The sequence below is a fragment of the Neomonachus schauinslandi genome, chromosome 10 (genome assembly GCF_002201575.2).
Source record: "Neomonachus schauinslandi chromosome 10, ASM220157v2, whole genome shotgun sequence".
Lineage (NCBI taxonomy): Eukaryota > Metazoa > Chordata > Mammalia > Carnivora > Phocidae > Neomonachus > Neomonachus schauinslandi.
In genome coordinates, this window is record NC_058412.1 from 49,743,756 (window position 1) to 49,769,125 (window position 25,370).

At 36.4% G+C, this 25,370-nt stretch overlaps 1 protein-coding gene across 4 annotated transcripts in view; it reads left to right on the forward strand.

Annotated features, from left to right (window-relative positions):
- Positions 1-25,370, forward strand: part of EXOC6B (exocyst complex component 6B) — a 618,113-nt gene that overhangs the window by 77,165 nt on the left and 515,578 nt on the right. For all 4 annotated transcript variants that reach the window (XM_021699245.1, XM_021699246.2, XM_044918888.1 and 1 more), the window contains exons 2-5: positions 6,181-6,346; positions 13,088-13,135; positions 14,781-14,871; positions 14,984-15,029. In XM_021699245.1, the coding sequence (XP_021554920.1) occupies positions 6,181-6,346; positions 13,088-13,135; positions 14,781-14,871; positions 14,984-15,029 (351 nt within the window). The remainder of the gene's footprint in view (positions 1-6,180; positions 6,347-13,087; positions 13,136-14,780; positions 14,872-14,983; positions 15,030-25,370) is intronic.

Sequence of the window (25,370 nt, forward strand, 5' to 3'; positions counted from 1 at the left end):
GCTCTTCTTGGCTCTTCACTTCAAAATTTCTTCTTACCTCCCATTGGTGAAAGTTGTGTCATCCATTAACTAGTCACTAATATGGGGAATGGAATAATTGTGATTGGATAGGCAACTGACTCATCCTGAAGTGTAAGTATAAGTGTGTGTGTGTGTCTTTCTTTTTTTAAACCACTTAAGCTTTGTGTCTGGTATTAGCTTTTCCTAATTGTGTTTTCTTTGGGAGTCAGATCCAGATGTATTAGTAACAAGCAATGTAATTTTGACTATGGCATTTTAACTTTCCTTGGCCTCAGTTTCCTCCATTTTACAACAAGAGCTTTGTATTCCATCTCCAAGACCTCTTGCAACTCTAACAGCTCAGGGGTTCATGGGACTTTTTTGCTTTCTTTGCTTGAAAAGGAGACAGACCGATGTACCACAGGGGACACTTTATAGCTGTGTGAATTTGTCAAGTTGCTTCATCTTCTTGGGTTTCAGGTTCCTCATTTATAAAATGGGAATAATGTCTAATTTATAAGGTTCATAGGATTTAAGTGAAATAATGTATGCTCATAACATTATTTATTTTTCTCTTTAGACAAACAGATTTGAGCTGATATAGGCTGTAGCAAATGATACAATCCTGTAATGGTTCATTACAGAGGAATGATAAATATTTATTGAACAGAATTCCTGAAGTGCCATTTTAGAAGTTAAAATCTCTCTCTTAAAATGCCTATGAAATCTAGGTGGGATGTTTGAAAGTATGCATCAGAGATAGCCACTAGGATAAAACATGTTGCTTTTTGTAGAAATCTATGTGTGTGTGCGCGCGTGCGCATGCGCTTGTGTTTGTGTGGTTTTTTGTTTTTTGTGTTTTTTTTGTGTGTGAAATTAGACTCTACAAGGCAGCGTTTATGTGATTGACTCAAAATTTAGGCTATAAAGACTTGTTAATTCCCAAGCATTTCTTCTTGTTTACCTTTTACTAGGCACCAGAATATTCTTTGCATTATGACAAATAATGAAACCAGTGGTACAGTTTTTTTATTTCATAGACAGTCTTATTTAATTGTGGCATAGATATGTTAAAAGCATATAGTTTTTCTCTAAATCCTGCTCTATATTAGAGGGGCACCTGGGTGGCTTAGTCAGTTAAGTGTCTGACTCTTGATATCGGCTCAGGTATCTCAAGGTCATGGGATCCAACCCTGTGTCAGGCTCCTTGCTCAACATGGAGTCTACTTGTCCCTCTCCCTCTGTCCCCATTCTCCTGCTCACTCTCTCTCTCTCACTCTCTCTCTCTCAAATAAATAAAATCTTTAAAAAAATCCTGCTTTATATTACAAATGGAAGTTTAAATATTAGAGTGCTTTATATAAAGTATCATTTAATAACTGGTTGTAAGTGTTTGGCCAGGAGGTATTACAGAATATAGGTTTTAATTTTAAGCAGTCCCTCTTGGCCACATCAAGTTGGAGTTTCAAGGAATGTTAGAAATGGATCATCACTAGATGGCAGTCTTTCTCTAGTTTAAGTCGTTTATTCCAGGTTGGAGGGTGCGGGGAAGCTATTCTTTGTTCAAGTGCAGTGTTGACAACGAATATTAGGTTAACTTCTGTAGGTCTATAACCTTTCCAGAATTTAAGACTTGTTTATTTTTATTTTTAAAATTCTGTGTTTATTAGATATATTGGCTAGCACTAAGGCTGAGATACACTTGAAATGGTGGTAGAAATTGAGCTGTTAAGTAGTAATCTATAATTGCCTTTTCCTGTGCTGGGCAATTTAAACAAAACTTTTAAATCAGTGACTTTTAACCTTTTTGATAACCAGATGGAAACTATAGATCAGTTTCCCTTAAAATTACATATATATGCTTCTCCCTATATACACATTAAATCTGGAAATTGTGGATTTCTTGATATTATGTAACCATGAAACACAAGTTTGTAAATATAGTCCCAACACCCTTGTTTTAAATATGTGGGTTTTACATTTATTCTAACTTCTTTTTTTTTTAAAGATATTTTATTTTTTATTAGAGAGAGAGAGTACAAGCAGGGTGAGCGGCAGGGAGAGGGAGAGGGAAAAAAAGCAGGCTCCCCACTCAGCAGGGAGCTCGACGTGGGGCTCGATCCCAGGACACTGGAATCATGACCTGGGCCGAAGGCAGCCGCTCAACTGACTGAGCCACCCAGGCACCCCTATTCTAACTTCTTTTTTTTTTTTTTTTTTTAAGATTTTATTTATTTGCGAGAGAGAGAATGAGAGACAGAGAGCATGAGAGGGAGGAGGGTCAGAGGGAGAAGCAGACTCCCTGCCGAGCAGGGAGCCCGATGCGGGACTCGATCCTGGGACTCCAGGATCATGACCTGAGCCGAAGGCAGTCGCTTAACCAACTGAGCCACCCAGGCGCCCCCTATTCTAACTTCTTAAATACTCAAGATACTCAGGGGATCTGCTATAAACCTTTGATGTTATTCAACATTATTATAATTAAAGAGAATAGTAGAATCCTAAAGGCCCTAAGATAGGAGAAATAGTTAGGAGCTAATGATAAGGATATAGAAAATTCATTAAGTTGTTTTGAACTATTACCTGTTAACACTCCTCTGAAAAATGTATGATCTTTACAGTTTATTGACTTAATCTGAAAGTGGAAGTTAATTGTAGAAACTTAGAGGTAGGCTGATACTTAAGAGAATTAGTAACTGATTGCTTCCTATTTTTTTTTTTTAAAGATTTTATTTATTTATTTGACATAGAGACAGCGAGAGAGGGAACACAAGCAGGGGGAGTGGGAGAGGGAGAAGCAGACCTCCCGCCGAGCAGGGAGCCCGATGTGGGGCTCGATCCCAGGACCCTGAGATCATGACCCGAGCCGAAGGCAGTTGCTTAACCAACTGAGCCACCCAGGTGCCCTGCTTCCTATTTTCTAGATGGGAAAGCTGAGGGTCAGAGAGATTAACTGAGTTGCCCAAAGATTCATAGCTGGTTAGTTGCATTGCTAAAACAAGGCTATATACTCAGGCAGCTAAAATCCACCTTTCCTTTCTTTGATTTATATTTTTTTATAGGAAGTTCAGGGAACTAGGTTGCTAGGCAGGCATTATTAATGTGTTACGAATTTCTTAATTTGGGGATTTTCTTCTCTTTGAGTTGTCTTTTGTGATATTGATATAGATCTTTGGAAGGGAAAAATGAAGAAAAGTTCTACATAGTAGAAGGAAGTAGATGAGCTACTTAGAAGTATGGTCAAGATATAACTGAATTTGGAACCAGAGAGTTGTCTAATATTGAATACTGTCTGCTCATGTCATTTAGATTGATACGTTTTCATTGGTTATTGCTTTTCTATAAATGGCAAGGAATATTAGTATCTTCACAGGGAAACCTTTTCCTTTTCTTTGGAAGGGGAAATTTATGCTTATTTGAGGTTAGTTGAAATGTCATTGGTAGATTCTGCCTTCTGTCTGTATTTCAAGCTCCTTCAGGCAACTGGTTATTCTATAGTGCGTCTTAATTGTCAAAGCGGGAATTGTTTATAATTTATTTGACGATCTCATTATTTCAAAGGAAGGAGAATGAATCTAGATTGCTGTGGGTTTTCTGAAGTAAGTGATCAGAATTTTTACTGGAAGCCAAACTTGTGTATGTATTGTCTGTAGTTACTGCTGAGTTTTGGGCAGTGGAACTGATCTGCTGAGGAGAGTGCACAAGATCACGGTCATGATCTGGTACCTACAAGTGATTCTAGAACCATAAAATGTTGGTAATGAACACATGTATGTTTGTTAAACAAACAAACAAACAAAGATGTCAAAGAGGTTTAGAGATAATATTAGTCACTCATTTAGTCAACAAATGTTTACTCGTTGCCTGCCACCTGTCTGGTACTGTTGTAGAGGTACAGTGGAGAATATGGCAAACAGAATTCTTGCCCTGGAGCTTATAATCTAATTGGGATGGGTTGAGGGGAGAGATAGACAACAAACAGGATGATGGGAATGAGAAAGTTGTTTGAATATATAGAGGATGAACATGACTAGCATAAGAACTGCAAAAATAAAATTCTTGAGGGAAGAAGAGGCTTGGAAAAAAAAACCATTTTAGCTAGAACATAGGGGATAGAGGGTGGCTGGGGGTGGGACCTAGAGAGAAATGAGGTTGGAGAGGTATCAGAGGCTAGACTGTATAGGATCTTATAGGCTATGGTAATGGTTTAAGATTTTTATTCCTTTGGTAAAGAAAAACCATTAGAAAGATTTAAGCAGAGGGATAACACCTGATTTATTGCTTTATCAAGATCATTTTAACTGCTGTGTGGAGGGTGTCTGCATGGAGGTGGGGAGATGGGGAGATGGAAACTTTTGGGAAGCTATTACCCTGTGCCAATGATATAGATTTGGACTAGGGTTTTAGTAGAAATGGTGGGATGCAATCCACTATTAAGATATGTTTTGGAGGTTGAGTTGTCAGGATTTATTAATCGTTTGGATGGGGTGTGTGATGGAAAGAGGTGGATTAGGAGTAATTCCTGCATTTGAATTTTTTTTTTTTAATATTTATTTATTTGACAGAGAGAGACACAGCTAGAGAGGGAACACAAGCAGGGGGAGTGGGAGAGGGAGAAGCAGGCTTCCCGCGGAGCAGGGAGCCCGATGTGGGGCTCGATCCCAGGACCCTGGGATCATGATCTGAGCTGAAGGCAGACGCTTAACGACTGAGCCACCCAGGCACCCCGCGCCCCCCCTGGCCCCCGCATTTGGATTTTTGACTTGGGCAACTGGGGAGTGCCTTTAGTTGTGATGAGGTGGGTGAGTGGTGGAGAGATTTGGGGAGGAACAGGTTTGGGAGTGTGATAGCTTGGCAATAGATGATTTTTAAATTTGAGATGGCTTTTAAAAATCCAGTTGTAATTGTTAAATAGTAGCTGCATATTTGAGAATCTAGTGCTCAGTAAAGTGCTCTGAATTCAAGATGTAGATTAGGAAGTCCTTATTATGTACAGGGTATTTTATGGCATGGCATTAGATGACATTGCTTGGTAAGAGAGCATAGTTAGAAAAGATTGGTTGTTTTTGGAATCTTTAGAAGGAGAATAGAGGAGGAGGAGCCCAGAAAGGAGGTTGAGAAGGCTTGTCCGTGAAAGGATAAAAACCACACTATTGTGGTATCACTGAATTCTAGAGAAAAGATTGTTTCAAGAAGGAGGGTGTATCATATTACAGCAAATGCTGCTCTTAGGTGGAGCAAAATGATTGCTAACTATTGGGAGGTGAGGAAGGGACAATGAGGTTTGCTGGGAGGGGAGCAGAGAAATAAGATGGTTAGCTGGAGGGAAATGTGTAAGTAAGGACAGTTCCTTTAAGTCATGTTTATATGCCCATGAGAATGATTTAGCAGAGTGGGGAAATGTATGCTGTAGGGGGTGAATAAAAGGGAATAACTGAAGGAGTAAAGTTCGTGAGACAACAAAAAGGGTTGACAGATAGGAGCTTGAAATGCTTTTTCCATTCTTACAGGAGGGTGGACAGAGTAGGAGTTACAGAGGTAAGAAGGTTGGTTGATTTTAGTGGGAGAGTTTCTTTGAAATGTGGAGTCACATCAGCAGAGTGAGAGTGAGGGGATGGACATTTGAGGAGAGGACAAAGTAAGGTTCTCACACATAGTTATTTGAGAATACAAAGTGATTTTTTGGTGGTGGTGGTAGGGGGGATAGTTTTAGTAGTATTATCTAGCAGTATTTATTGAATGCCCAATTTAGATTTGTGGTTATATAGCTAAACTGAGTCAACCCAGCACAGCTGTGTTTTTCTCCAGCAGCATCAGCTTCTTGGGTATAGTTATGGAGTGATTAGATAGTTGGCTTTATCCAAAATTGAGTTTTTCTAGGTAAGTTTCAGAAAGAAAGTTGCAAAGGAGTTGTAATTCAGTCCTTTCGTTTTATGACGATAATTCTGTGATGAATACTGTCAAATATTTAAATATTTTTGAATGAATAGGAAGCAAAATTTCTGTTTTCCTAAAAAAATTACTCATCTAGAATTGGGGCAATATTAATATAATTGGATTACTCTGTGGTTAATGTACCTTCAATATGAAATTTCTAAATAAATTCACTTCTGGATTTGTAATTCTGTTTCTTTCTTAGAAGTAAATCTGGTGTAATCTTCATGCTATGTTTTTTTAAAGGTCTGTCTATGATGGTGAGGAACATGGACGATTCATGGAGAAGCTTGAAACTCGCATCCGCAATCATGACCGGGAAATTGAGAAAATGTGCAACTTTCATTACCAGGGCTTTGTGGACTCTATAACTGAACTGCTGAAAGTGAGAGGGGAAGCTCAGAAACTCAAAGTAAGAAGGCTCTAAGAGGGACTTGTTTCTCCATCCTGTGCTGGGGTTTTGATTTGCATTAAAGGAGTAGGGAATTCATTGCTGGTTACATGTTTGGAGTAAAGAAACTAAGGAAGGAATTTGCACTGAAACATAGATAATTGGGATGATTTTAGCTAAAAAGAATACTATTCTAAGTTAAATTTTATTTTGGATAACTACATGTGGATGAGAAATATGACAGATTCAGATTCAGGAAGGAGAGCAGCCATATTGGTCTGGCCCCTTATCTTGGATAACTGACTTTGCTTATTGATTGTAAATCTGATCACTTCACTAAACTCTTCTATTATTTCTAATAATTTGTGTGTGGACTTCTTTTGAGTTTTCTGTGTAAACACTCATATGCTATGTAAGTAATAACAGCTTTATTTCTTTCTTTCCAGTCCTTATGCCTCGAATTCCTTCCTTCCTTCCTTCCTTTTCCTTGCTTACTCCTTTCCCTTTCCCTCCCTCCCTCCCTTTTTTTCTCTTCACTTTTCTTTTTCTTTCTTTCTTTCTTTCTTTCTTTCTTTCTTTCTTTCTTTCTTTTTCTTTCTTTCTTTCTTTTTCTTCTTTTCCTTCCTCCATTCCATTCCCTTCATCTTTTTCTTCTTCTCCTCTTCCTCTTCCTTCTCCTATTGGAATTTGGATTAAAATCCCAAAAGGATTTTCCTGGGGCATGGGGTGAACTTGACAGTGAGTATAAAATTCATATAGGGGCGCCTGGGTGGCTCAGTTGTTGAGCATCTGCCTTTGGCTCAGGTCATGATCCTAGGATCCTGGGATCGAGCCCCGCATTGGGCTCCCTGCTAGGCAGGAAGCCTGCTTCTCCCTCTCCCACTCCCCCTGCTTGTGTTCCTGCTCTCACTCTCTCTCTCTCTGTCAAATAAAGAAATAAAATCTTAAAAAAAAAAAGAAAAAAAATTCATATAAAAGAATACATAGGTAAGAAAAACAAACAATTTTATTGAGAGGGAAAGTGGTCTATTAAAAGCTATAGTGATTTAAAAGCTAATTTGAGGTGGCTCAGTTGGTTGGACGTCTGACTCTTGATTTTGGCTCCAGTCATCATCTCGGGGTCTTGAGATTGAGCCCTGCATTGTGCTCCACGCTCCGAGCGGAGTCTGCTTGGGATTCTCTCTCTCCCTCTCTCTCTGCCCCTCCCCAGTCTCTAAATTAAATAAATAAAGTCTTTAAAAAAAAAAACTAATTTGACCGCAAAACCTAACCTGCATGAAGTTATCAAGCCTCTTAATATGTTTTATTTAGTGTAAAATTTTGTATTTTGCTGCAGAAGTACTAATGTGTTTGATTGTGGGATCCTGTCCTACTACCCAGTAGGTAGGGGTGTTATGTAATATGCAGTATGTACCATATTATCTTTACAGAATCTCCAAATTTTTGAAGTCCAAAACACAGTGGGTCCCAAGGTTTCAGATAAGAGTTTATGGAGCTGTACAATAACTATCCAACCTTCCTAAGAAGTATATTATTGCCAACACGATTAAATCTGTCTTTTGTATCCTTCTTGCTCCCTTTACCCTCCCTGTGCAAAGTAATGGCTCTTCTGATTTGTTGTTACTGTGCTTAATGCTTAACTATTTTAGTTGAAATTAAGTTTGACCTGTTTTTCATTGTGCACCAACATTAATCTCAGATGAATGAAACAGTTAAATGTAAAATACAAAACCATCAAGGAACTAGTAGAAAGTACAGATGAATGTTTTTGTGATTTTGGGAGTGAGGAATACATTTCTAAACAAAATTCCTAAAGCCAGAAAGAAAAAAGTTGATAGATATGACATTAAAATCAAAGAATCTTTTCTACATATAAGGTAAAAATTAAATATAAATAATAAATAAAAACTATTTAAAATACATTTGCTGGGGCGGGCGCCTGGGTGGCTCAGTCGTTAAGCGTCTGCCTTTGGCTCAGGTCATGATCCCAGGGCCCTGGGATCAAGCCCTGCATTGGGCTCCCTTCTCCGCGGGAAGCCTGCTTCTCCCTATCCCACTCCCCCTGCTTGTGTTCCCTCTCTTGCTGTGTCTCTCTCTGTCAAATAAATAAAATCTTTAAAAAAAAAAATACATTTGCCAATTGACTAATATCTGTAACATAGAAAAAATCTATAAATTAAAAGGAAAAATATGAACACTCTAATAGGAAAGAGAAATATGCATTAATATACAGTGTATGAAGAAGAAATACAAGGGAACTCTACAATTTAGAAAGTTAAAGGAATGGAGGCTTAATAAAATTCCACCTAATAAAATGACAGAGATGAAAAAAATGATATTTAAGATTAGAGATATGATACCAGTCAACCAGGGTATGCTGGTTGGAGTGTAGATTATTACAACCTTTGAGGAGAGTAATTTTATTTATGAATACTTAAAACTCCACATTGTTTTAAAGACTTACTCTTTATTTTATTTATTTTGTTTTATGCGCACAAGGGTCAGGGAGGGGCAAGCAGAGAGGGAGAGCGAGAATCTGAAGCAGACTCTCCACTGAGCACAGAGCCCAATGTGGGGCTTGATTTCATGACCTTGAGATCATGATCTGAGCCAAAACCAAGAGTCAGACACCTAGCTGGCCAAGCCACCCAGGGTGCCCCAAGACTTATTCTGAGGCTATAGGTGCATGTATAAGGATGTTCATCTGATTTTTTTTAATGTATAAAACTTTTATTTTATTTTATTCATTTTTCCCCCTCCTCTGCCTTCTAATGTATAAAACTTTAAAATGTCCCTAAAGTCATTTAGTAGATTAGTAAAATAAGTCATGATACATTCATTTAAAAGAATAATAAACTACAGTTTATTTTAGAAGGATATCTTACATGAGAAAGTATTAGAAATGTTTGCTTAATGTATAAAGCTGTTAAAAAGTATGAACAGTTTGATTATATTTTATTTTATTTATTTTTAATTATTATTATTATTTTTAAAGATTTTATTTATTTATTTGAGAGAGAGAGAATGAGAGAGAGCACATGAGAGGGGGGAGGGTCAGAGGGAGAAGCAGACTCCCCGCTGAACAAGGAGCCCAATGCGGGACTCGATCCCGGGACTCCAGGATCATGACCTGAGCCGAAGGCAGTCGCTTAACCAACTGAGCCACCCAGGCGCCCTGTTTGATTATATTTTAAATGAAAAGTTATGCTGAATTTTTGGGGGCTGAAATGGACCATTGAGGCTTCAGATGGACTAAAGTATCCAAAATGTCTGAAAACAAAGGTAGGGCCTTCCTGCCAGGAGCAATGTAAGCTGTTCGTCCTCACTCAGCCATCCCAGCTTTCCATTCTCCCCTCAAGCTGTTCTTTTCTGTGTTACTTGGATGTGTGTATTCCAGACTTCTCCCTCTGCTCCCTGGGTCCCCAGGTTGTGACGGGCGACACAAAGCCCTGTCTCTGGCTACTTAAGTAGTCATGTGGTAGAGTACCTTCTTGGCATACCTTTACTGAACATTGCCCATGATGTTCACCAATTGCTGGTATCCCTTGCTGGTTGGTACTCATCTTTTCTTCCTTCCTCCAGACTGTTTCCAGTTGCAAATTCCTTCAAATTACTCAGATGCCCCTGAGAGAAACCATGACTGGGAGGCTACCAGTTCAGGGTATTTGACTGCTTCAGACTCCTGCTCATCTACTCTGAAGCCTGAGGGTATTAAAGTCTAGCAGCTCTTCTAGAGCAGGGGGAGCCATTCAACCTGGATTAGGAAGCTAAGAAAATTAGGGATTCTTGAACTCTAGAAAAGAGTTTAGAAAATGCAAAAGGCTAAGTATTAACTACTGTCAGTATTATTTTAACATAGCAATGATAAGAAACTACACTCTCTAGGATGCCCACTATTTCTTTTCATTCATAGTGTATATATTATCTCTCTCCATATTTATGTTTTCTGCATCAAGAGGAGTGGTATCCTAGGTAGGCAATATACTTTCTTTTCATTTTTGTGTTAAAATAATAATGAAATGGTAATTATCTTTCTTATTAGAAGCATTGGTTAGGCTCCTATGGATGTGTTTTAGAACCGTTGTTTGCACGAGATCAAATTAGTGGGCCATAATCAGTATTTTTAGTAAAGATTGAAATGAGATAGAACAGAGCAGAATGGAAAGCAGTAAAGTGTATTACATGTAGTGAGGGTAAACACTGTTTCTTGAGAATTTTGTTTCAGAGGGGGGTGTGTGTGTGTGCGCGCGCGTGTGTGCGTGTGTGCGTGTGTGTGTGCGCATGCGTGCGCCCTATACTTGTGTACTGGTTGCAATGTAAAATGTATTTCTCGCAATGAGTTTGAGGTAAAAAAAAAAGTTTTAGAAATGGTGTCTTTATAAGGTAAATAAAATAGAGACTGATTTTGAATTTAGTAGTATTTATGGAAGGTTGAATTTTATGAGCTCTAGTTCAGTATTAAACAACTAATTATTCTTGAATAACTACTCTGAAGGGGGGATAGCAGTACACAATTCAAGGCATCCCAACCCATTTTTATTCACATTACTTGAAAGCTTTTTCTTATATTAAGCTGATATTAATCCTATGTTCTAGTAACATCCATTTATTAGTTTAAGTAATAAGCACTATTTTTAGGACAGCACCTTTTTTCTAATAGCTCTTCAGATATTTGATGGATAGCTGTTATTTAGGTGTGGTATATAGTGTATAGTATCCAGGTATGGTATATAGTATCTCCAAATGAATATTCACCCCTTCTTTGGGCTAAGAAATCCTTTATTTTTCATTTGTGTGACTTGGGGTCCTTCTCCAAACATATTCCCATCTAATTGTGTTTCAGTTTGTCAGTGGCCTTCCTAAAACAGGGCATCTGAATGTAACTCTCATAATGTGGTCTCATAGCCTTACCATCTCATTCTAGACCAAGGATCAGCAAACTATATCTTGTAGACCAAATTCAGGTTGTCTCCTATTTTTGTAAATAAAGTTTTATTGGAATGCAGCAATGCCTCTTCACCTGCATTTTGTTTATAGCTCCATTTTTGCTACAGTGGCAGAGTGGAATGGTTACAACAGAGATTATCTACTTAGCCCTTTGCAAAAAGTTTCCTGACCTCTACTTTAGACAATGCTTCTATTGATGTTGTCTTAGGTCAGCTTTTGAGACAGCTACATCACACTCTTGATTTATATTGAGCTAGCAGTCTAATAAAACTGTGTGTTTCACGTGTGGTGCTATTAAATAAATAATAAAGAGGGAATTTGAGGGTTTCTTCTTTTTCTGTTACTGTATAAAGACTTTCTGAAGAAGGTTGGGTTTTGTTTTGTCTGTGAAAGGAGGTGCATGTCATAATCTGCTCTGAAAATGGTAGTCCAGGTATAGTATATAGTTGAGGGCAAAGTTTGCAAATGTGTGTTCCTGAAAAACTAGTTTCTTAAGATGATCCTTAATAAGAGGGTATTATGTTAAAAAAGTTTGGAAAACATTCTGTATGCTATCCCCTTATTGGGCATTCACAGAGCATGTAGAGTATTAAAGGCTTCAAGAAGTCCTGAATAAACTAACCTGTTTAGTGGATTTTTCCCATACATATTTGGGGGGTGTGTGTGTGTGTATGTGTATATTTGTGCAGGTGTGCACCTCTGTGTGCATGTGCAGAGTACCTATTAACTAACATTTCTTGGTGTTCTAAGGGATATAATAGGAAACACTGGGCTAAGGAATGCCTGAAAAGTGTAAGGAGTGGCAGTTATTGGTGGAAGGGTAGAGAGCCTCTATTAAAGTAAGCTTAGAAGTTAATATTGCTCATGTTTTGATAATGTCTGAGGTGCTGAGGAAATTACTGTTCTGTGTACTTAATTTTTTTAATATCAATCAAGTCTCCAAAAGTGGATATCAAAAAACTTGGTGCCAGTTCCTTTATATTACAAACTCTAGATAAATTTTAAGGCTTGTTTACTTAGTTTTGACTATCTGATGGAGAGATTAATTTAGAAAAATGGGAATGTGGAAATGTTAGGAACTGTTAAAAATTAATGATCCAAAAAAAATTAAAATAAAAAATTTTAAAAGAATTTATTATTACTTATTTGACAGAGAGAGAGAGCGAACAAGCGGCGGGGGGGGGGGGGGGGGGGGGGGGAGGGGGGGGGGAGAAGCAGACTCCTTGCTGAGGGAGCCCGAGTCGGGGCTTGATCCCAGGACCCTGTGATCATGACCTGAGCCAAAGGCAGACACTTGACCAACTGAGCCACCCAGGTGCCCCAAGATAAAATACTTTCTAAAATTAGGATAATGAATAGGGAAGATTTGGCCCGAGTTAAAAAGTTCAGTTTATACCCAAGTTTTCCAGGAATACGTTGGTGAGTTGAGGAATATTTATGATAAAATTTGTTTTTTGTACACATAATAGAGATGGTAAGGTTCTTTGAGTTATTTTTTCTGTTTTTTTTCCTCTTCTTTCCAAAATTCAAGTGTGATCCTTAGTTGTTGTCGTATCTTAGTTTGGAATATTCTAAGCTGAACACATCATTCAGTAAGTTTTTCTTTTCATTGTTCAAAAGATCATGCAATAGAAAACATTAGTAGAAAAGCTGACATAATTTAGACCCAAGAGAATGCCATTAAACCAAAATGTGTTGGAATACTGAAGCTATTTGAGTAACTGAGTTTTTAGTCTTTTCATTTAAAATGTGATCTTACCCATCAGTTGTCTAAGTGTTTGTTTCTTATGAGTTTAAATTGTCTTCTCTCCACAGAATCAAGTGACGGATACTAATAGAAAACTGCAACATGAGGGAAAGGAAGTAAGGCCAGTTTACCTTTTGAAAAAATCTTCTCTGTTTCCTGTCATTCTCTTTTGATGACTGCATTCTTGATATAGTGGCTTATAAGACCATCAGGAGTGTGTTGGAAGAACTTGGACATTAATTGTTGCTTCCCCTAATGTTTCTCTGAATTATATGAATATAGCCACTAGAAAGCTTGGTGAGAGAGGCTGTAGCTTTTCTTCACTGTATTTTTAAATCACTTGAGTAGTCATAATACAGCCAGTACTCTTCCCTCTGTCTGGAATGCTTTTTCACAAATATTCTCCCACTTCAAACTTGGCCCAGATGTTCCCTCCTTAATGAGGCCTTTTATTTGAAATTGCAGACTTACTTTCACCCTTGTGTTCTTTTTACTTTCTTGTTTTATTTTTCTCCATATCACCTATCATGCTCTACTATTACATATTTTTAGTTGTATGTTTGTTTTTTGTCTCCTTCCATTAGAAATTAAGCTCCATGAAGTCAGGAATTTTTGTTTGTTTTATTCATTGCCATATTCCCTCTACCTGCCTAAACAGTGACTGGCCCAAAGCGGGTGCTCCATCAATATTTGTTAAACAAGTGAATCAGTGATTCTGTTAACCAATATAATCACCATTTAAACCACCACAATTTACAAGATTATTTTATATCCTTTTTCTCCCTTGATTCTCATGACAGGCCTATCACTAAGTCAGGACAGGTATTATCTCTATTGGTGAGGAAGCTAAAACAGATGATTTGCTAAAATTTACATAGTAATTGGCAAGGCTGGGACTAAAACTCAAGTTTTCTGACTTGCAGTCCATTGCTATTCTCTGTATCATGTACCTTTCTTACCGACCAGTAATTATTTAATGTTTAATTTTAATAATTCTTAAGATTAGCTTTCGATTGTTTTATCAATGACTTAGGGCAGTTCTCCTTTGTTCTTTTTTCATGGTATCTAAGCAGATAACATTTTTAGGTATAGATTTGGGATGAATACTACAAGAGGCTATGCAGATTATTGCATTTTGAAAGTTTGTCTCACATATTTCAAATTATGCAGAGAGTGCAGTTTCTTCCAGTTGTACTGTGCTATGACTTCAGATGGAAGCCTTTAAAACAGCTATGGGAAGGAAAATGAATTACTTTTCACTAAACTGGAACTCTTGGAAAAGCCATAACTTCTAAGCGTGTGGTTTATTTGTTAAAATAGAGATTTAGTTGAAGATCATTTTTAAGACTCAACTGAAGCATATTATATAGGGAGGATTGTTTCCCTTGAGTCTAGCATTGATGAAAGAAACATAGGATCTTCTCAGAAGATTTGATGAAACCATACATGACGAAGAGTCTGAGTAAAGTTTGGAGAAAATCTGCAAATTTTTTCTTTTCTTCTTTTCTTCTGAATAGCTCCTGGATTTGAGGATTTCATTTCAGCTAGCATTTTCCAGTATAGTATGTATCTTGGGGAGAAACTGGGAAACCATGCAGGAATGTTTTACTAGTTGAGAAAGGCAGTTTCTTAGTTCACTTGGCAGGTCTGTCTATGAAACTGGGATTTTCTGATGAATTGAACACAGGGTGGAAAAATGTGACTGAAAGCTTTTTATTTACAGCTACTGGCATAATTCAGTTTTCTTTTCCTCTTGCCAAGCTGGTAATAGCAATGGAAGAGCTGAAGCAGTGTCGACTACAACAGAGAAATATTTCAGCCACCGTTGATAAATTAATGCTGTGTCTTCCAGGTGAGGAACTGGAAATGGATTAGGATTCTTGATGCAATTCCTTTAGCTTTAGTAAGTTTCTCACTTTCTCTGAATAATGCTGTGTGTTCTTTTTTTTCCCTTTTCTTTCAAGTCCTGGAGATGTATAGCAAACTGAGGGACCAGATGAAAACTAAAAGGTAAGATTTTTTTTATTGAACATTTTTTCTTATCTTAAATTTCTGTTAATTAGGATAGTTTTAACGTCCATATTTAGCATAACCTTTCAGGAAATAATTAAGTCCATATAACATCTTCTCTTCCCTTTTGTATATCTTATGATTCATCGTGAGACTTATTTACATGCTAGTATGGTATGCTGATGTTTTGTCATGTATTATGTTTAATTAAAAAAAACCACTACTCATGTTTGGTTTTTAGAAGACCCGGTCTTTCAGGGGCAAAACATAACTTTTAGTGATAGTTGATTTGAGAAACATGCTTTGGTTTAGTATTGTAGTAGAAAAAATAGTTACTGGTTCTGGTGCAGGGATGAATTAGTCAGGGTTCTTCATTGAAACAGAATCAGTAGAGTGTTTGTGCGTGTGTATACGTGTAGAGAGAGAGATTGATTGATTGATCTTAGGGAATTGGTTCACGTGATTACAGAGGCTGGCAAGTCCAAAATCTGCAGAATAAGGTGATAAGCTAGGGTGTCAGGGAAGAGTAAATATTGTAGCCTGAGTTTGAAGGTGGTCTGCTGACAGAATTCCTTCTTCTTGGAGGAGTCAGTCTTTTTTCTGTTAAGGTCTTCAGCTGATTAAATGAAGCCCACCTAAATTATGGAAAGTAATCTTTTTTACTCAGAGTCTTTTGATTTAAGTGTCAATAATTTCATCTAAAAAAATACCTTCAGGGAGCCTGGGTGGCTCAGTCGGTTAAGCGACTGCCTTCGGCTCAGGTCATGATCCTGGAGTCCCGGGATCGAGTCCCGCATCGGGCTCCCTGCTCAGCAGGGAGTCTGCTTCTCCCTCTGACCCTCCCCCCTCTCATATGCTCTCTCTCATTCTCTCTCTCTCAAATAAATAAATAAAATCTTTTTTAAAAAAAAAATACCTTCATAGAAATATCCAGAATAATATTTGACCAAATATTTGGGTACCATGACCTAGCTAAAGTTGACACATAAAGTTAATCATCACAGGGGGCAAAGTCAAGATTAAGTTTAGAGGATTACTCTCCTGTGTGTTGTTTTCCTCTGGTTTTATTCCAGAGGAAGGTCTGTAGTGACTCTTTCGCTCTTCTTACCAAGCTAGAGTAAGCATCCCACCCTCTCTACCTTGGAGTATGCTGCAGTTTGAGGGGGGTAGGGTGTGAAGCTGTCGGATAAACAGGACATATCTTTCTGGAATGTTGATTTTACCTGGGTTGTGAGGGAAAAAGTATAGAATTGAAATGTGATATTGAAATAACAATAGAACTATTGTGAATAAAAACATTAAGTTCTCAAGAATTTTAAAGCCTAAAGCATGAGGCAGCAGAATTTTTTGAATTTCTTAGACTCCCTTCTTTTCCCCAGGAGGATATGTTCACTTACAAGAACATAGGTAGGACAATATGAGAAGTTCTGTTCAGTGAAATATGATAACCTTTTAGTAAAGTTCTAAAATTATAGTTTACAGTGAAAAAAAACCACTATGTACCAACTTCTCTGAATTAACAGATATTAATAGTTTTCCAGATTTGATTCATATATGTAAATATATATGAAAAAAAATATATATATGGACAGAGGGAGGTAAAGATAGAAATTTTTAAAAAAATTACAGATAAAACTTATGTCCTTTTCCTCAGCCGTGTTTCCCTACTCCCACGAGGAAACCAGTATCATAAATTTGGTGTCTTTCTAGTCCACGTTTTTAATGTCTACAAATCATATATTGTATTGTGTTTTTAAAGACATTTATATGAATGGTTCTCAGTCCTTGTTTTTTTGAGATTCATTCATTCCACAAAAATGAATGGAGTACTTACTATATGCTAGGCATTGTTGGGGATACAGCTCTGAAGAGAACAGACAAAAATATCTACTCGTATGGGGCTTACATACTTAGTAGTGGAGAGTTTATTTTCCTTAGGTATATAGATCTAGTTCACTTGACTTAATCCTTTATAAGAGTCCACTATGTGAATAATTCACATTTCCCATCTCATTTCCAGTGGTTATCATAAGTGCTGTTCACCAGTATTTCTAGCTTAACCTTCTTCTGTCACATAGTAAGATTATATTTCCGGTGTGGCTGATAAGATGTGAGCAGAAGTGATGAATATTACTTTTGGGCTTAGAAGTTAATTTCTAGCACAAGTCCCTCCAGAGTTCTGTTTTCCCTTGGTTATGACAAATGGTAACTTTCAAGATGTTGGTTGAATCCCTGAGTAACTGTAATGAATAGAACTTCCCTGCCAACCTGTTATGGGTATATAATATGAGTAAGTTGTAAATCTTTGTTTTAAGACGCTGAGATTTTTGGGATTGTTGTTACTACAGGATAACTGATACTGTGAAAGACATTTGATGTGTTTCCAGTTATTTGCTGGGCAAACAGTGGTTCTATAAATATTCTTGTTCGTGTCTCTGTTCACACATTCAAGGTTTCTTAAGAACAGTGCTTTTCAAATGATGCTATATATACAAATCACATGGGGATTTGTTAAATGTAGATTCTGATTCAGGAGGTCTGGGCTCGTTCCTGAGATTCTGCATTTTCTACCAAGCTCCCGGGTAGTGCCAGTTCTGCTGCCCTAGGGTTTATAACTTTTTTTTTTTTTTTTTTATTCATGAGAGACAGAGAGAGAGAGAGAGAGAGAGAGAGAGGCAGAGGGAGAAGCAGGCTCCCAAGGAGCAGAGAGCCCGATGCGGGACTTGATCCCAGGACCCTGGGATCATGACCTGAGCCGAAGGCAGACGCTTAACCATCTGAGCCACCCAGGCACCCTGCCCTAGGGTTTATACCCAGAAAGAGATCAGCTGGATCAAAGAAAGGATGTTCATGTATTTGTTCTTACTGGGTATTATTCTCCAAAGTGAAGCCTATGCATTTAGACTCTCACTGGCATTTTATGGGAGGTCTGTTACTCCACCTCTAGGTAACATCTGTTGTGAAATGATAGATAATTGTTCTGTGGTTTCATTTCTTTGATTACTGGTGATATTGGTTTTTGGACATTTGGATTTTCTTTCATATATTTTGTCCATTTTTCTCTTAGGTTGTTTTTGGTTGTTGTTCATTTATAAGAATTCATTAGATATTTTGGATACCTTTTCTTCTTATTAGGAATATCCTGCAGATACTTGCTTTCAGTGCATGGCTTATCTATTAACTTTGTAAATTTAATACTTTTTGTTATATAGTAGCTGTAAATTTTGTTGTCATTTATCTTGTGGTCTTTAAAAAATTTTATTTTTAAACATTCTCAAGTACATATAAATTAGCTATGTTTTTTCCTGAACCAGTAGAAAGTAAGTTGCTGATGTGATGCCCTGTCCTCCCCAAATACTTTGGTGTAATTTCCTACAAATAAAGATATTCTTCTTTGCAGCCACAATGCAATAGAGAATAAAAATTAACATTGATATGTTAGTAGCCTCGTAATCCTCATGCCCAGTTAAGATTTTGCTAATTGTCTCAGTCATGTTCTTTATAGCAAAAGATCCAGTTTAAAACATGTGGTCATGTCTCTATTTTTCCTCAGCTTGGAGCTGTCCTCAGTCTTTCCTTGACTTTCATGACCTTGTCACTTTTGAAGATTACAGGCCAATTATTATGTAGAAGGCCCCTCTATTTGGGTCTGTCTGATATTACCTCATGATTACATTCATGTTATATGTCTTTGGCTGGAATATCACAAAAGTGGTGCTGTGTTCTCATTGTATCTTACCAGGTTGCACATAAATTTGATTTGTCCTATTAGTGATGATGTTCCTTTTGATTCTTTTCCATTGTGAAGTTGCTCTTTTTTACATTTGTAATTAAAAATTTTGTGGGGAGGTATTTTATAGTTATGTAAATTAACTATAAATTTTTCACCAAATTTTCACTTTAATTTTTTTTATATCCATATGGACTAATAGTTTCTTATTTTATTTGATGAGTCATAATTTGTTAATATTACTTATTTTGTTGTTCAAATTATTCTGAATGGCACCAGAGTAGTCCCTCCAATCTGGCCTCTGTGTTTTTTTAATATGTCCTCATAATTTTTTGAGTACTTTAATACTAACAGAAGGAGAGATTTTTTCAGGTTTATCTTGTACTTTGCCTGCTGCAGCCCTGGAGTCAGTCATTTCTCTAAGTAGAGAATGTTATTTAGAAGCCAAGATCTATGCGCTCGGTGTACTCATTACTACCGAGTACCCTGGCTTTCATTACTTTTTTTTTTTTTAAAGATTTTATTTATTTGAGAGAGAGAAAGCATGAGCAGTGGGAGAGGCAGAGGAAGAGGGAGCAGGGAGCAGGGAGCCCAGGCAGGGGCTTGATCCCAGGACTCTGGGATCATGACCTGAGCCGAAGGCAGACGCTTAGCAGACTGAGCCACCCAGGCGCCCCTCATTACTCTTAATATATTTACTTATTGGATCAGTTCCTTTTATGAAACTGATTACCTATTATTGCTGTCATTGCAACTCTTTGTCTTGCTAACACCACACACTAAGTTACCCTCCTGTATGGTATCCTCCTTATTCCACTTGGGCTGTAATACTCTGTGGTATGCTTCTATCCTGCCTGAATGCCCTCCTCATCCCTATTTGGCTCTGACATATTCCATACCAGGCTACCTTTCAATATGGACATCCTCCTTACTTCACTAGGTCCCTTGCATACCATGCTGGTCTATCTCTTCCCTCTGCCCCCAACAGAGGGATATGGATGTTGTCATTTATTTAGGTCTTCCTTTAATTTTTTTCAGCAATGTTTGTAATTTTCAGTGAATAAGTCTTACATATCTTTTGTCATATTTATCTCTAAATATTTAATGTTTTTTGGTACTTATTTTAAATGGTATTGATTTTTAAATTTCAATTTCCAGTCATTTATTACTAGTATACTATTTTATTTTTTGTATGTTTATCTTGTCTTCTGCAATCTTCTAAAGTCATTTCATTAATTATAGAAGTTTTTTGGTTTAATCCATTGAATTTTCTGTGTAGATGATCATCTTGTCTACAAATAAAAAGTTATATTTCTTTCTTTACAATAAGAAAGCTTTCTTTTTTTTTTTTTTGTCTTACTGAACTGGCTAGAACCTCCTGTATAATGTTGAATAGAAGTTAGAAGTAGTGAGAATGAATACCCTTGCCCTGTTCCTGATCTTAGGGGGAAAGCATTTCACCATTAAGTACAATGTTAGGTGTAGTTTTTTTGTATATGCCATTTATAAGGTTGAGGAAATTTCCTTCTATTTCTGGTTGTTGAAAATTTGTACCAGGAATTAATATTGTTTTTGTCAAATGCTTTTTCTGTGTCAGGCGAGGTGATCATATGTTGAAAATTTTTTTCGCTTATTAATATGAATTATATGATTAATTTATTGAATGTTAAACTGAACTTGGGTTTGTGTAATAAATCGCCCTTGGTCATGGTATATTATCCTTTTTATATGATGCAGTATTTGCTTTGTTAAAATTTTGTTCAAGATTTTTGTATCTATGTTCATGAGGAATATTTATTTAGTGTTATTTTTGTTTGTTTTGGTAATGTCACTGACTTCAGATTAATGCTGGCCTCATAGAATACATTGGAAAGTATTCCCTCTTTGATTTTCTGGAAGTATTTGTATAGTGTTGGCATTATCCTCCTTAAATATTTGGTTGAATCCATCAGTGAAGCCACTGGACCAGGAGATTTGTTTGTTTGGTTTTGGTGAGAAGGTTTTCAAACTATAAATTTAATTTAAAAAATAAATACAGGGCTGTTTGCATTTTGTGTTTCTTGAGTAAATTTTGCTTATTTGTGTTTTTCAAGTAATTTGTCATGTCATCCAAGTTGTTGAATTCATTAGCAAAAATTGTTCAAGATATTGCCTTATTATTTTAACATTTTTAACATTATTTAACAATATTTAACATTTTAACATTTTTCATTACTTATGTTGATAAGTCTTTTCTTTTTTCTCTGTCTCTGATTATTCTAGCTAGAGGTTTATCAGTTTTATTAATTTTTTCCAAAAGAGCATCTTTAGGTTTTATTTTTTCCTAATATTTTTGTGTTGTCTATTATTATTTTTTAAAGATTTTATTTATTTATTTGACAGAGACAGAGACAGCGAGAGCAGGAACACAAGCAGGGGGAGTGGGAGAGGGAGAAGCAGGCTTCCCCACTGAGCAGGGAGCCCGATGCGGGGCTTGATCCCAGGACTCTGGGATCATGACCTGAGCCGAAGGCAGCCGCTTAACGACTGAGCCACCCAGGCGCCCTTGTGTTGTCTATTTTACTGATTTCTGCTATTATCTTTAGTATTTTCTTTTTCTTACTTACTTGGGGTTTAATTTCCTCTTTCCTAGCTTTATAAAGTGAATTTTAGTTCTTTATTTTCTAATGTAGCTATTTAAAGCTGTACATTTTTCTTTTAGCAGTGCATTAACTGCATCTTACATGTTTTATGATGATGTGTTTTTTTCCATTTATCTCAAATATTTTCTAATTTCCTTTGTGATTTTAAAAATTTAATCTCATTATTTAGAAGTGAATTGGATAATTTCCAAATATTAGAGGATTTTCTAGATTTTTAAAAATTGCTTTGTAATTATAGTTCATTGTGTTCATAAATGTAAAGTATGATTTCAACCTTTTTTTACATTTGTTGAGACTTGTTTTATTTTATTTTATTGTTGTTATTCTTTTTGCAGTATGACATGAAATTCCTATTTTTAATAGTATTGTCACAAAGTTGCATCACAAGTATATGGTGCAGTTGTGCTGAGGCTTGTTTTAATGGCCCAGCATTTGGTCTGTTTTGGTGACAGTTTCATGTACATTTCAAAATTATGTATATTCTGTTTGAGTAGGACCTTCTTTAACTGTCATTTAGATACACTTGATTGATAGTGTTGTTCAGGTTTTCTACATCCTAATGATTATTTGTCAGTTGCTGACAGGAGTGTTGAGATTGTGGTTGTGATTGTGGATTTGCAAATGTCTTTTTTCTGTTCTTTCAGTTCTTGCTATTGTATTTTGAAGCTTTCTTATTGGGTGTGTACACATTTAGCATTGTTATATCTTCTTGATGAGATGACCTATTTACTATTATGGAAGGTTCCTTTTTATCTCTGGTAATATTCTTTTTTAAAAAGGCATATGTTGTTTGGTATTAATATACCCATTGCTTTCTTTTTGTTTAGTTTTTACATTGTCTATTTTTAAATATCCTTTTTTGTTGAAAATATTTTTAACAGCTTTTTTGAGATATAATTTATATACTATTCAGTTCATCCGTTTAAAATGTGTAATTTAGTGGCTTTTAGTGTATTCACAGAGTTGTGCAGCCATCACTACAATTGATTTTAGAATGCTTTTGTTCTTTCCAAAAGAAACTCTGAGCTCTTTAGCTGTCACTACCCAATCCTCTCCTCTCTGTCCCCCCCTGCTCCCTACACCTTGCCAGCTGCTGGGAACTACTACTTTACTTTCTGTCTCTATAGATTTGCCTATCCTGGACATTTCATATAAATGGAATCCTACAATGTGTAGTTCTTATTTCATTTAACATAACATTGTCATGGTTCATTCATGTTGTACCATATTTCAGTACTTCACTTCTTTTTATTGCTGAATAATATTCCATTGTATGGATATACCACATTTTATTTATCCATTCATCAGTTGATGAACATTTGAGTTACTTCCACTTTTTGGCTTTTATGAATAATGCTGCTATAAATTTTTGTTTTTAAGTTTTTTGTGTGGACATATGTTTTCAGTTCTCTTGACTGTATACCTAGGAATGGAATTACTGGCTCATATGGTAACTCTATGTTTAATCATTTGAGGAATTGTCAGACTGTTTTCCAAAGCAGCTATGCCATTTTACCTTCTACCATCAGCATATGAAGATTCCAATTTCTGCAAATTCTAGTCAGTACTTATTATTGTCTGTTTTTTTGATTGTGACCATCTTGGTGAGTGTGACATAATATCTTATTGTTCACCTTTGTTTTTGAAAAATATTTTTGAAGGATATAGAATTCTAGGTTTATAGATTCATTATTTAAGACATTATTTCTTTGTCTTCTTATTTATGTAGTTTCTGAGGGAGAGGTAGGTGAATAATCTTATCTTTGTCACTCTGTACTTAATGTGTCTTCTTCAGCTATTTTAAAACTTTTGTCTGTATCATTTGTTCTTAGCAATTTGATTTTGATGCACATTGCCATATGTATGTGTTTGTACATGTGTGTATGTGTGAATTTATCCTGCTTGTGGTTTGTTTAGCTTCTTGGATTTGTAGCTTTATAATTTTTATAAAATCTGGAAAATATTCGTATACTGGTTTTCCAAACATTTTTTTCTGTCCTTTCCCCATCCTCATTCTAAGACTTCAATTACATGTTATGTTGGATAACTTCATATAATCCCACAGGTGACTTGAGGATCTGTTCTTTTTTTCTGCCCAGTCTTTTTTCTCTCTGTGCTTTATTATTTGATAGATTTTATTCCTGTGTTCAAGTGCACTGATCTCTCTCTTTTGCATTGTCTAATCTTCTTTAAATCCTATCCAGTGAAATTTTCTTTTCAGATAATATATTTTTCATCTTTTAGAGTTCCATTGGGGTTTTTTAAATGACTAATTTCTTGTTATTTTTGTGTCTTTTTAAAAATACATGTATATAGCTCTGATTTTTTGTTTTTTTCATGTACTTCTTGGCTAGTTCTGTCACTTCTGGCATTTTGGATTTCTGTTTGCAGACTGATTTTGTTTTTCCTAGTTATAGGTCAATTTTTGGTTCTTACCATGTCTAGTAATTTTGATTGGATAACATGTTGCTGAGTGTGGATTTTGGGGGGCTGTTTTTTTCTTAAAGAGTATTGTTTTTTGTTTTGGCAAATAGTTGCAGATCTGTTTGATCTTATCAAACCCCTTTATTTATTTATTTACTTAATTATTTATCTAAAGAGGGGGGCAGAGGGAGAAGGAGAGAGACAGTCTTAAGCAGGCTCCATGCCCAGTGTGAAGCCTGACACAAGGCTCAATCTCACAACTCTGAGCTGAAATCAAGAGTCGGACACTAAACCGACTGAGCCACCCAAGCACCTCAAACCCCATTTTTAATCTTTGCTAGCTGCACCTTCATTCCAGGGGTAGTTCAGAGTAGTATTCATCTACTCTGAATAACAGGAATCCCCAGGGACTTCTTACCAAGGTATTTCTATATTGTCTGAGCTCCTTGAAGTGTTTATCATGTATCTTCCTTGTGTCTGTCTGTCTCTCCCGCCCCTCTTTCCCTTCCCTGCCCGACCTCATTCCCTCCCTTCTTTTTGCCTGTCCTTGTGGAATTTCACTTTTTCTATGCCTGGCCTAGTACTCAGCAAAAACTTAAGGGAACCCCTGTGTAGATTCTGCAGTTCTTTTTTCTGCATTGCTCCCTTCCCCCTCTTTTTGTTTGGAATTCTGCTGTACAACCTCAAGTTGTGTCAATTTTCCTGAACTTCTATCTCTGACTCTAACTCTGCTCAGCTGCTGGGCTGTGTTTGGGTTTTCTCTGACTATGCCCATGATCTAGAAATCACATTCAGATAGATAACCTGGATAATTATTAAACTTTAACTCTTTTTTTTGTTTCCCTTTTTTCAGAGACCACTGAATGTCCACTATCCAAATCAGTTTTTATATATTTTAGTCAGTATTCTGCTTTTTAAGATCGGGAGTTCATGTCTGTTCCTTGTTACTTCTTCATGGCTGGAAGCCTAGTTGTTTTTTTTTTAAAGCTGCAAATACTGATACTACTGCTAGGTTCTGTGCTCCTGAAGGAAAGATACCTGACCATCTTTCTACCTGTAACACATAGAAAGGATTAAATATTTGTTAATGGTGCTCTTTGATTAGGAAAGGCACTAATATTTCCTGTGGTGAAAGCTTTTATTCATATTCTTATCATACTTTGAATTTATAAAAATTTCTCATGGGTAGTTGTGATCTGCTTTAAAAGATCATTCATTAGAATTTTAAAAATCATTATTGTGAGAGAGTTCTATACCATGGCAAGAAAGGACCAAAATTTAATTTGCCTAGAATTAACATTCCCTTCTCACAATAGCATTCAACTATGTCTAAGTGATTCTGACCTTAGTTATCCAATTTATAGAATTACTTAAATGTCTTTTGTCTTCCTTCTTCTTTTATATTCCCTGCTTTTGTTTCATTTACTTTTTTTCTGCTCACATTTCTATTAGGGAGTGTAATGAGGGGGAGACAGGGAGAGCTAGCACACATGCAAATGAAACTTAAGAATTTGGCTTTTGATTCAGTTTTTTTTTTTTAAAAGA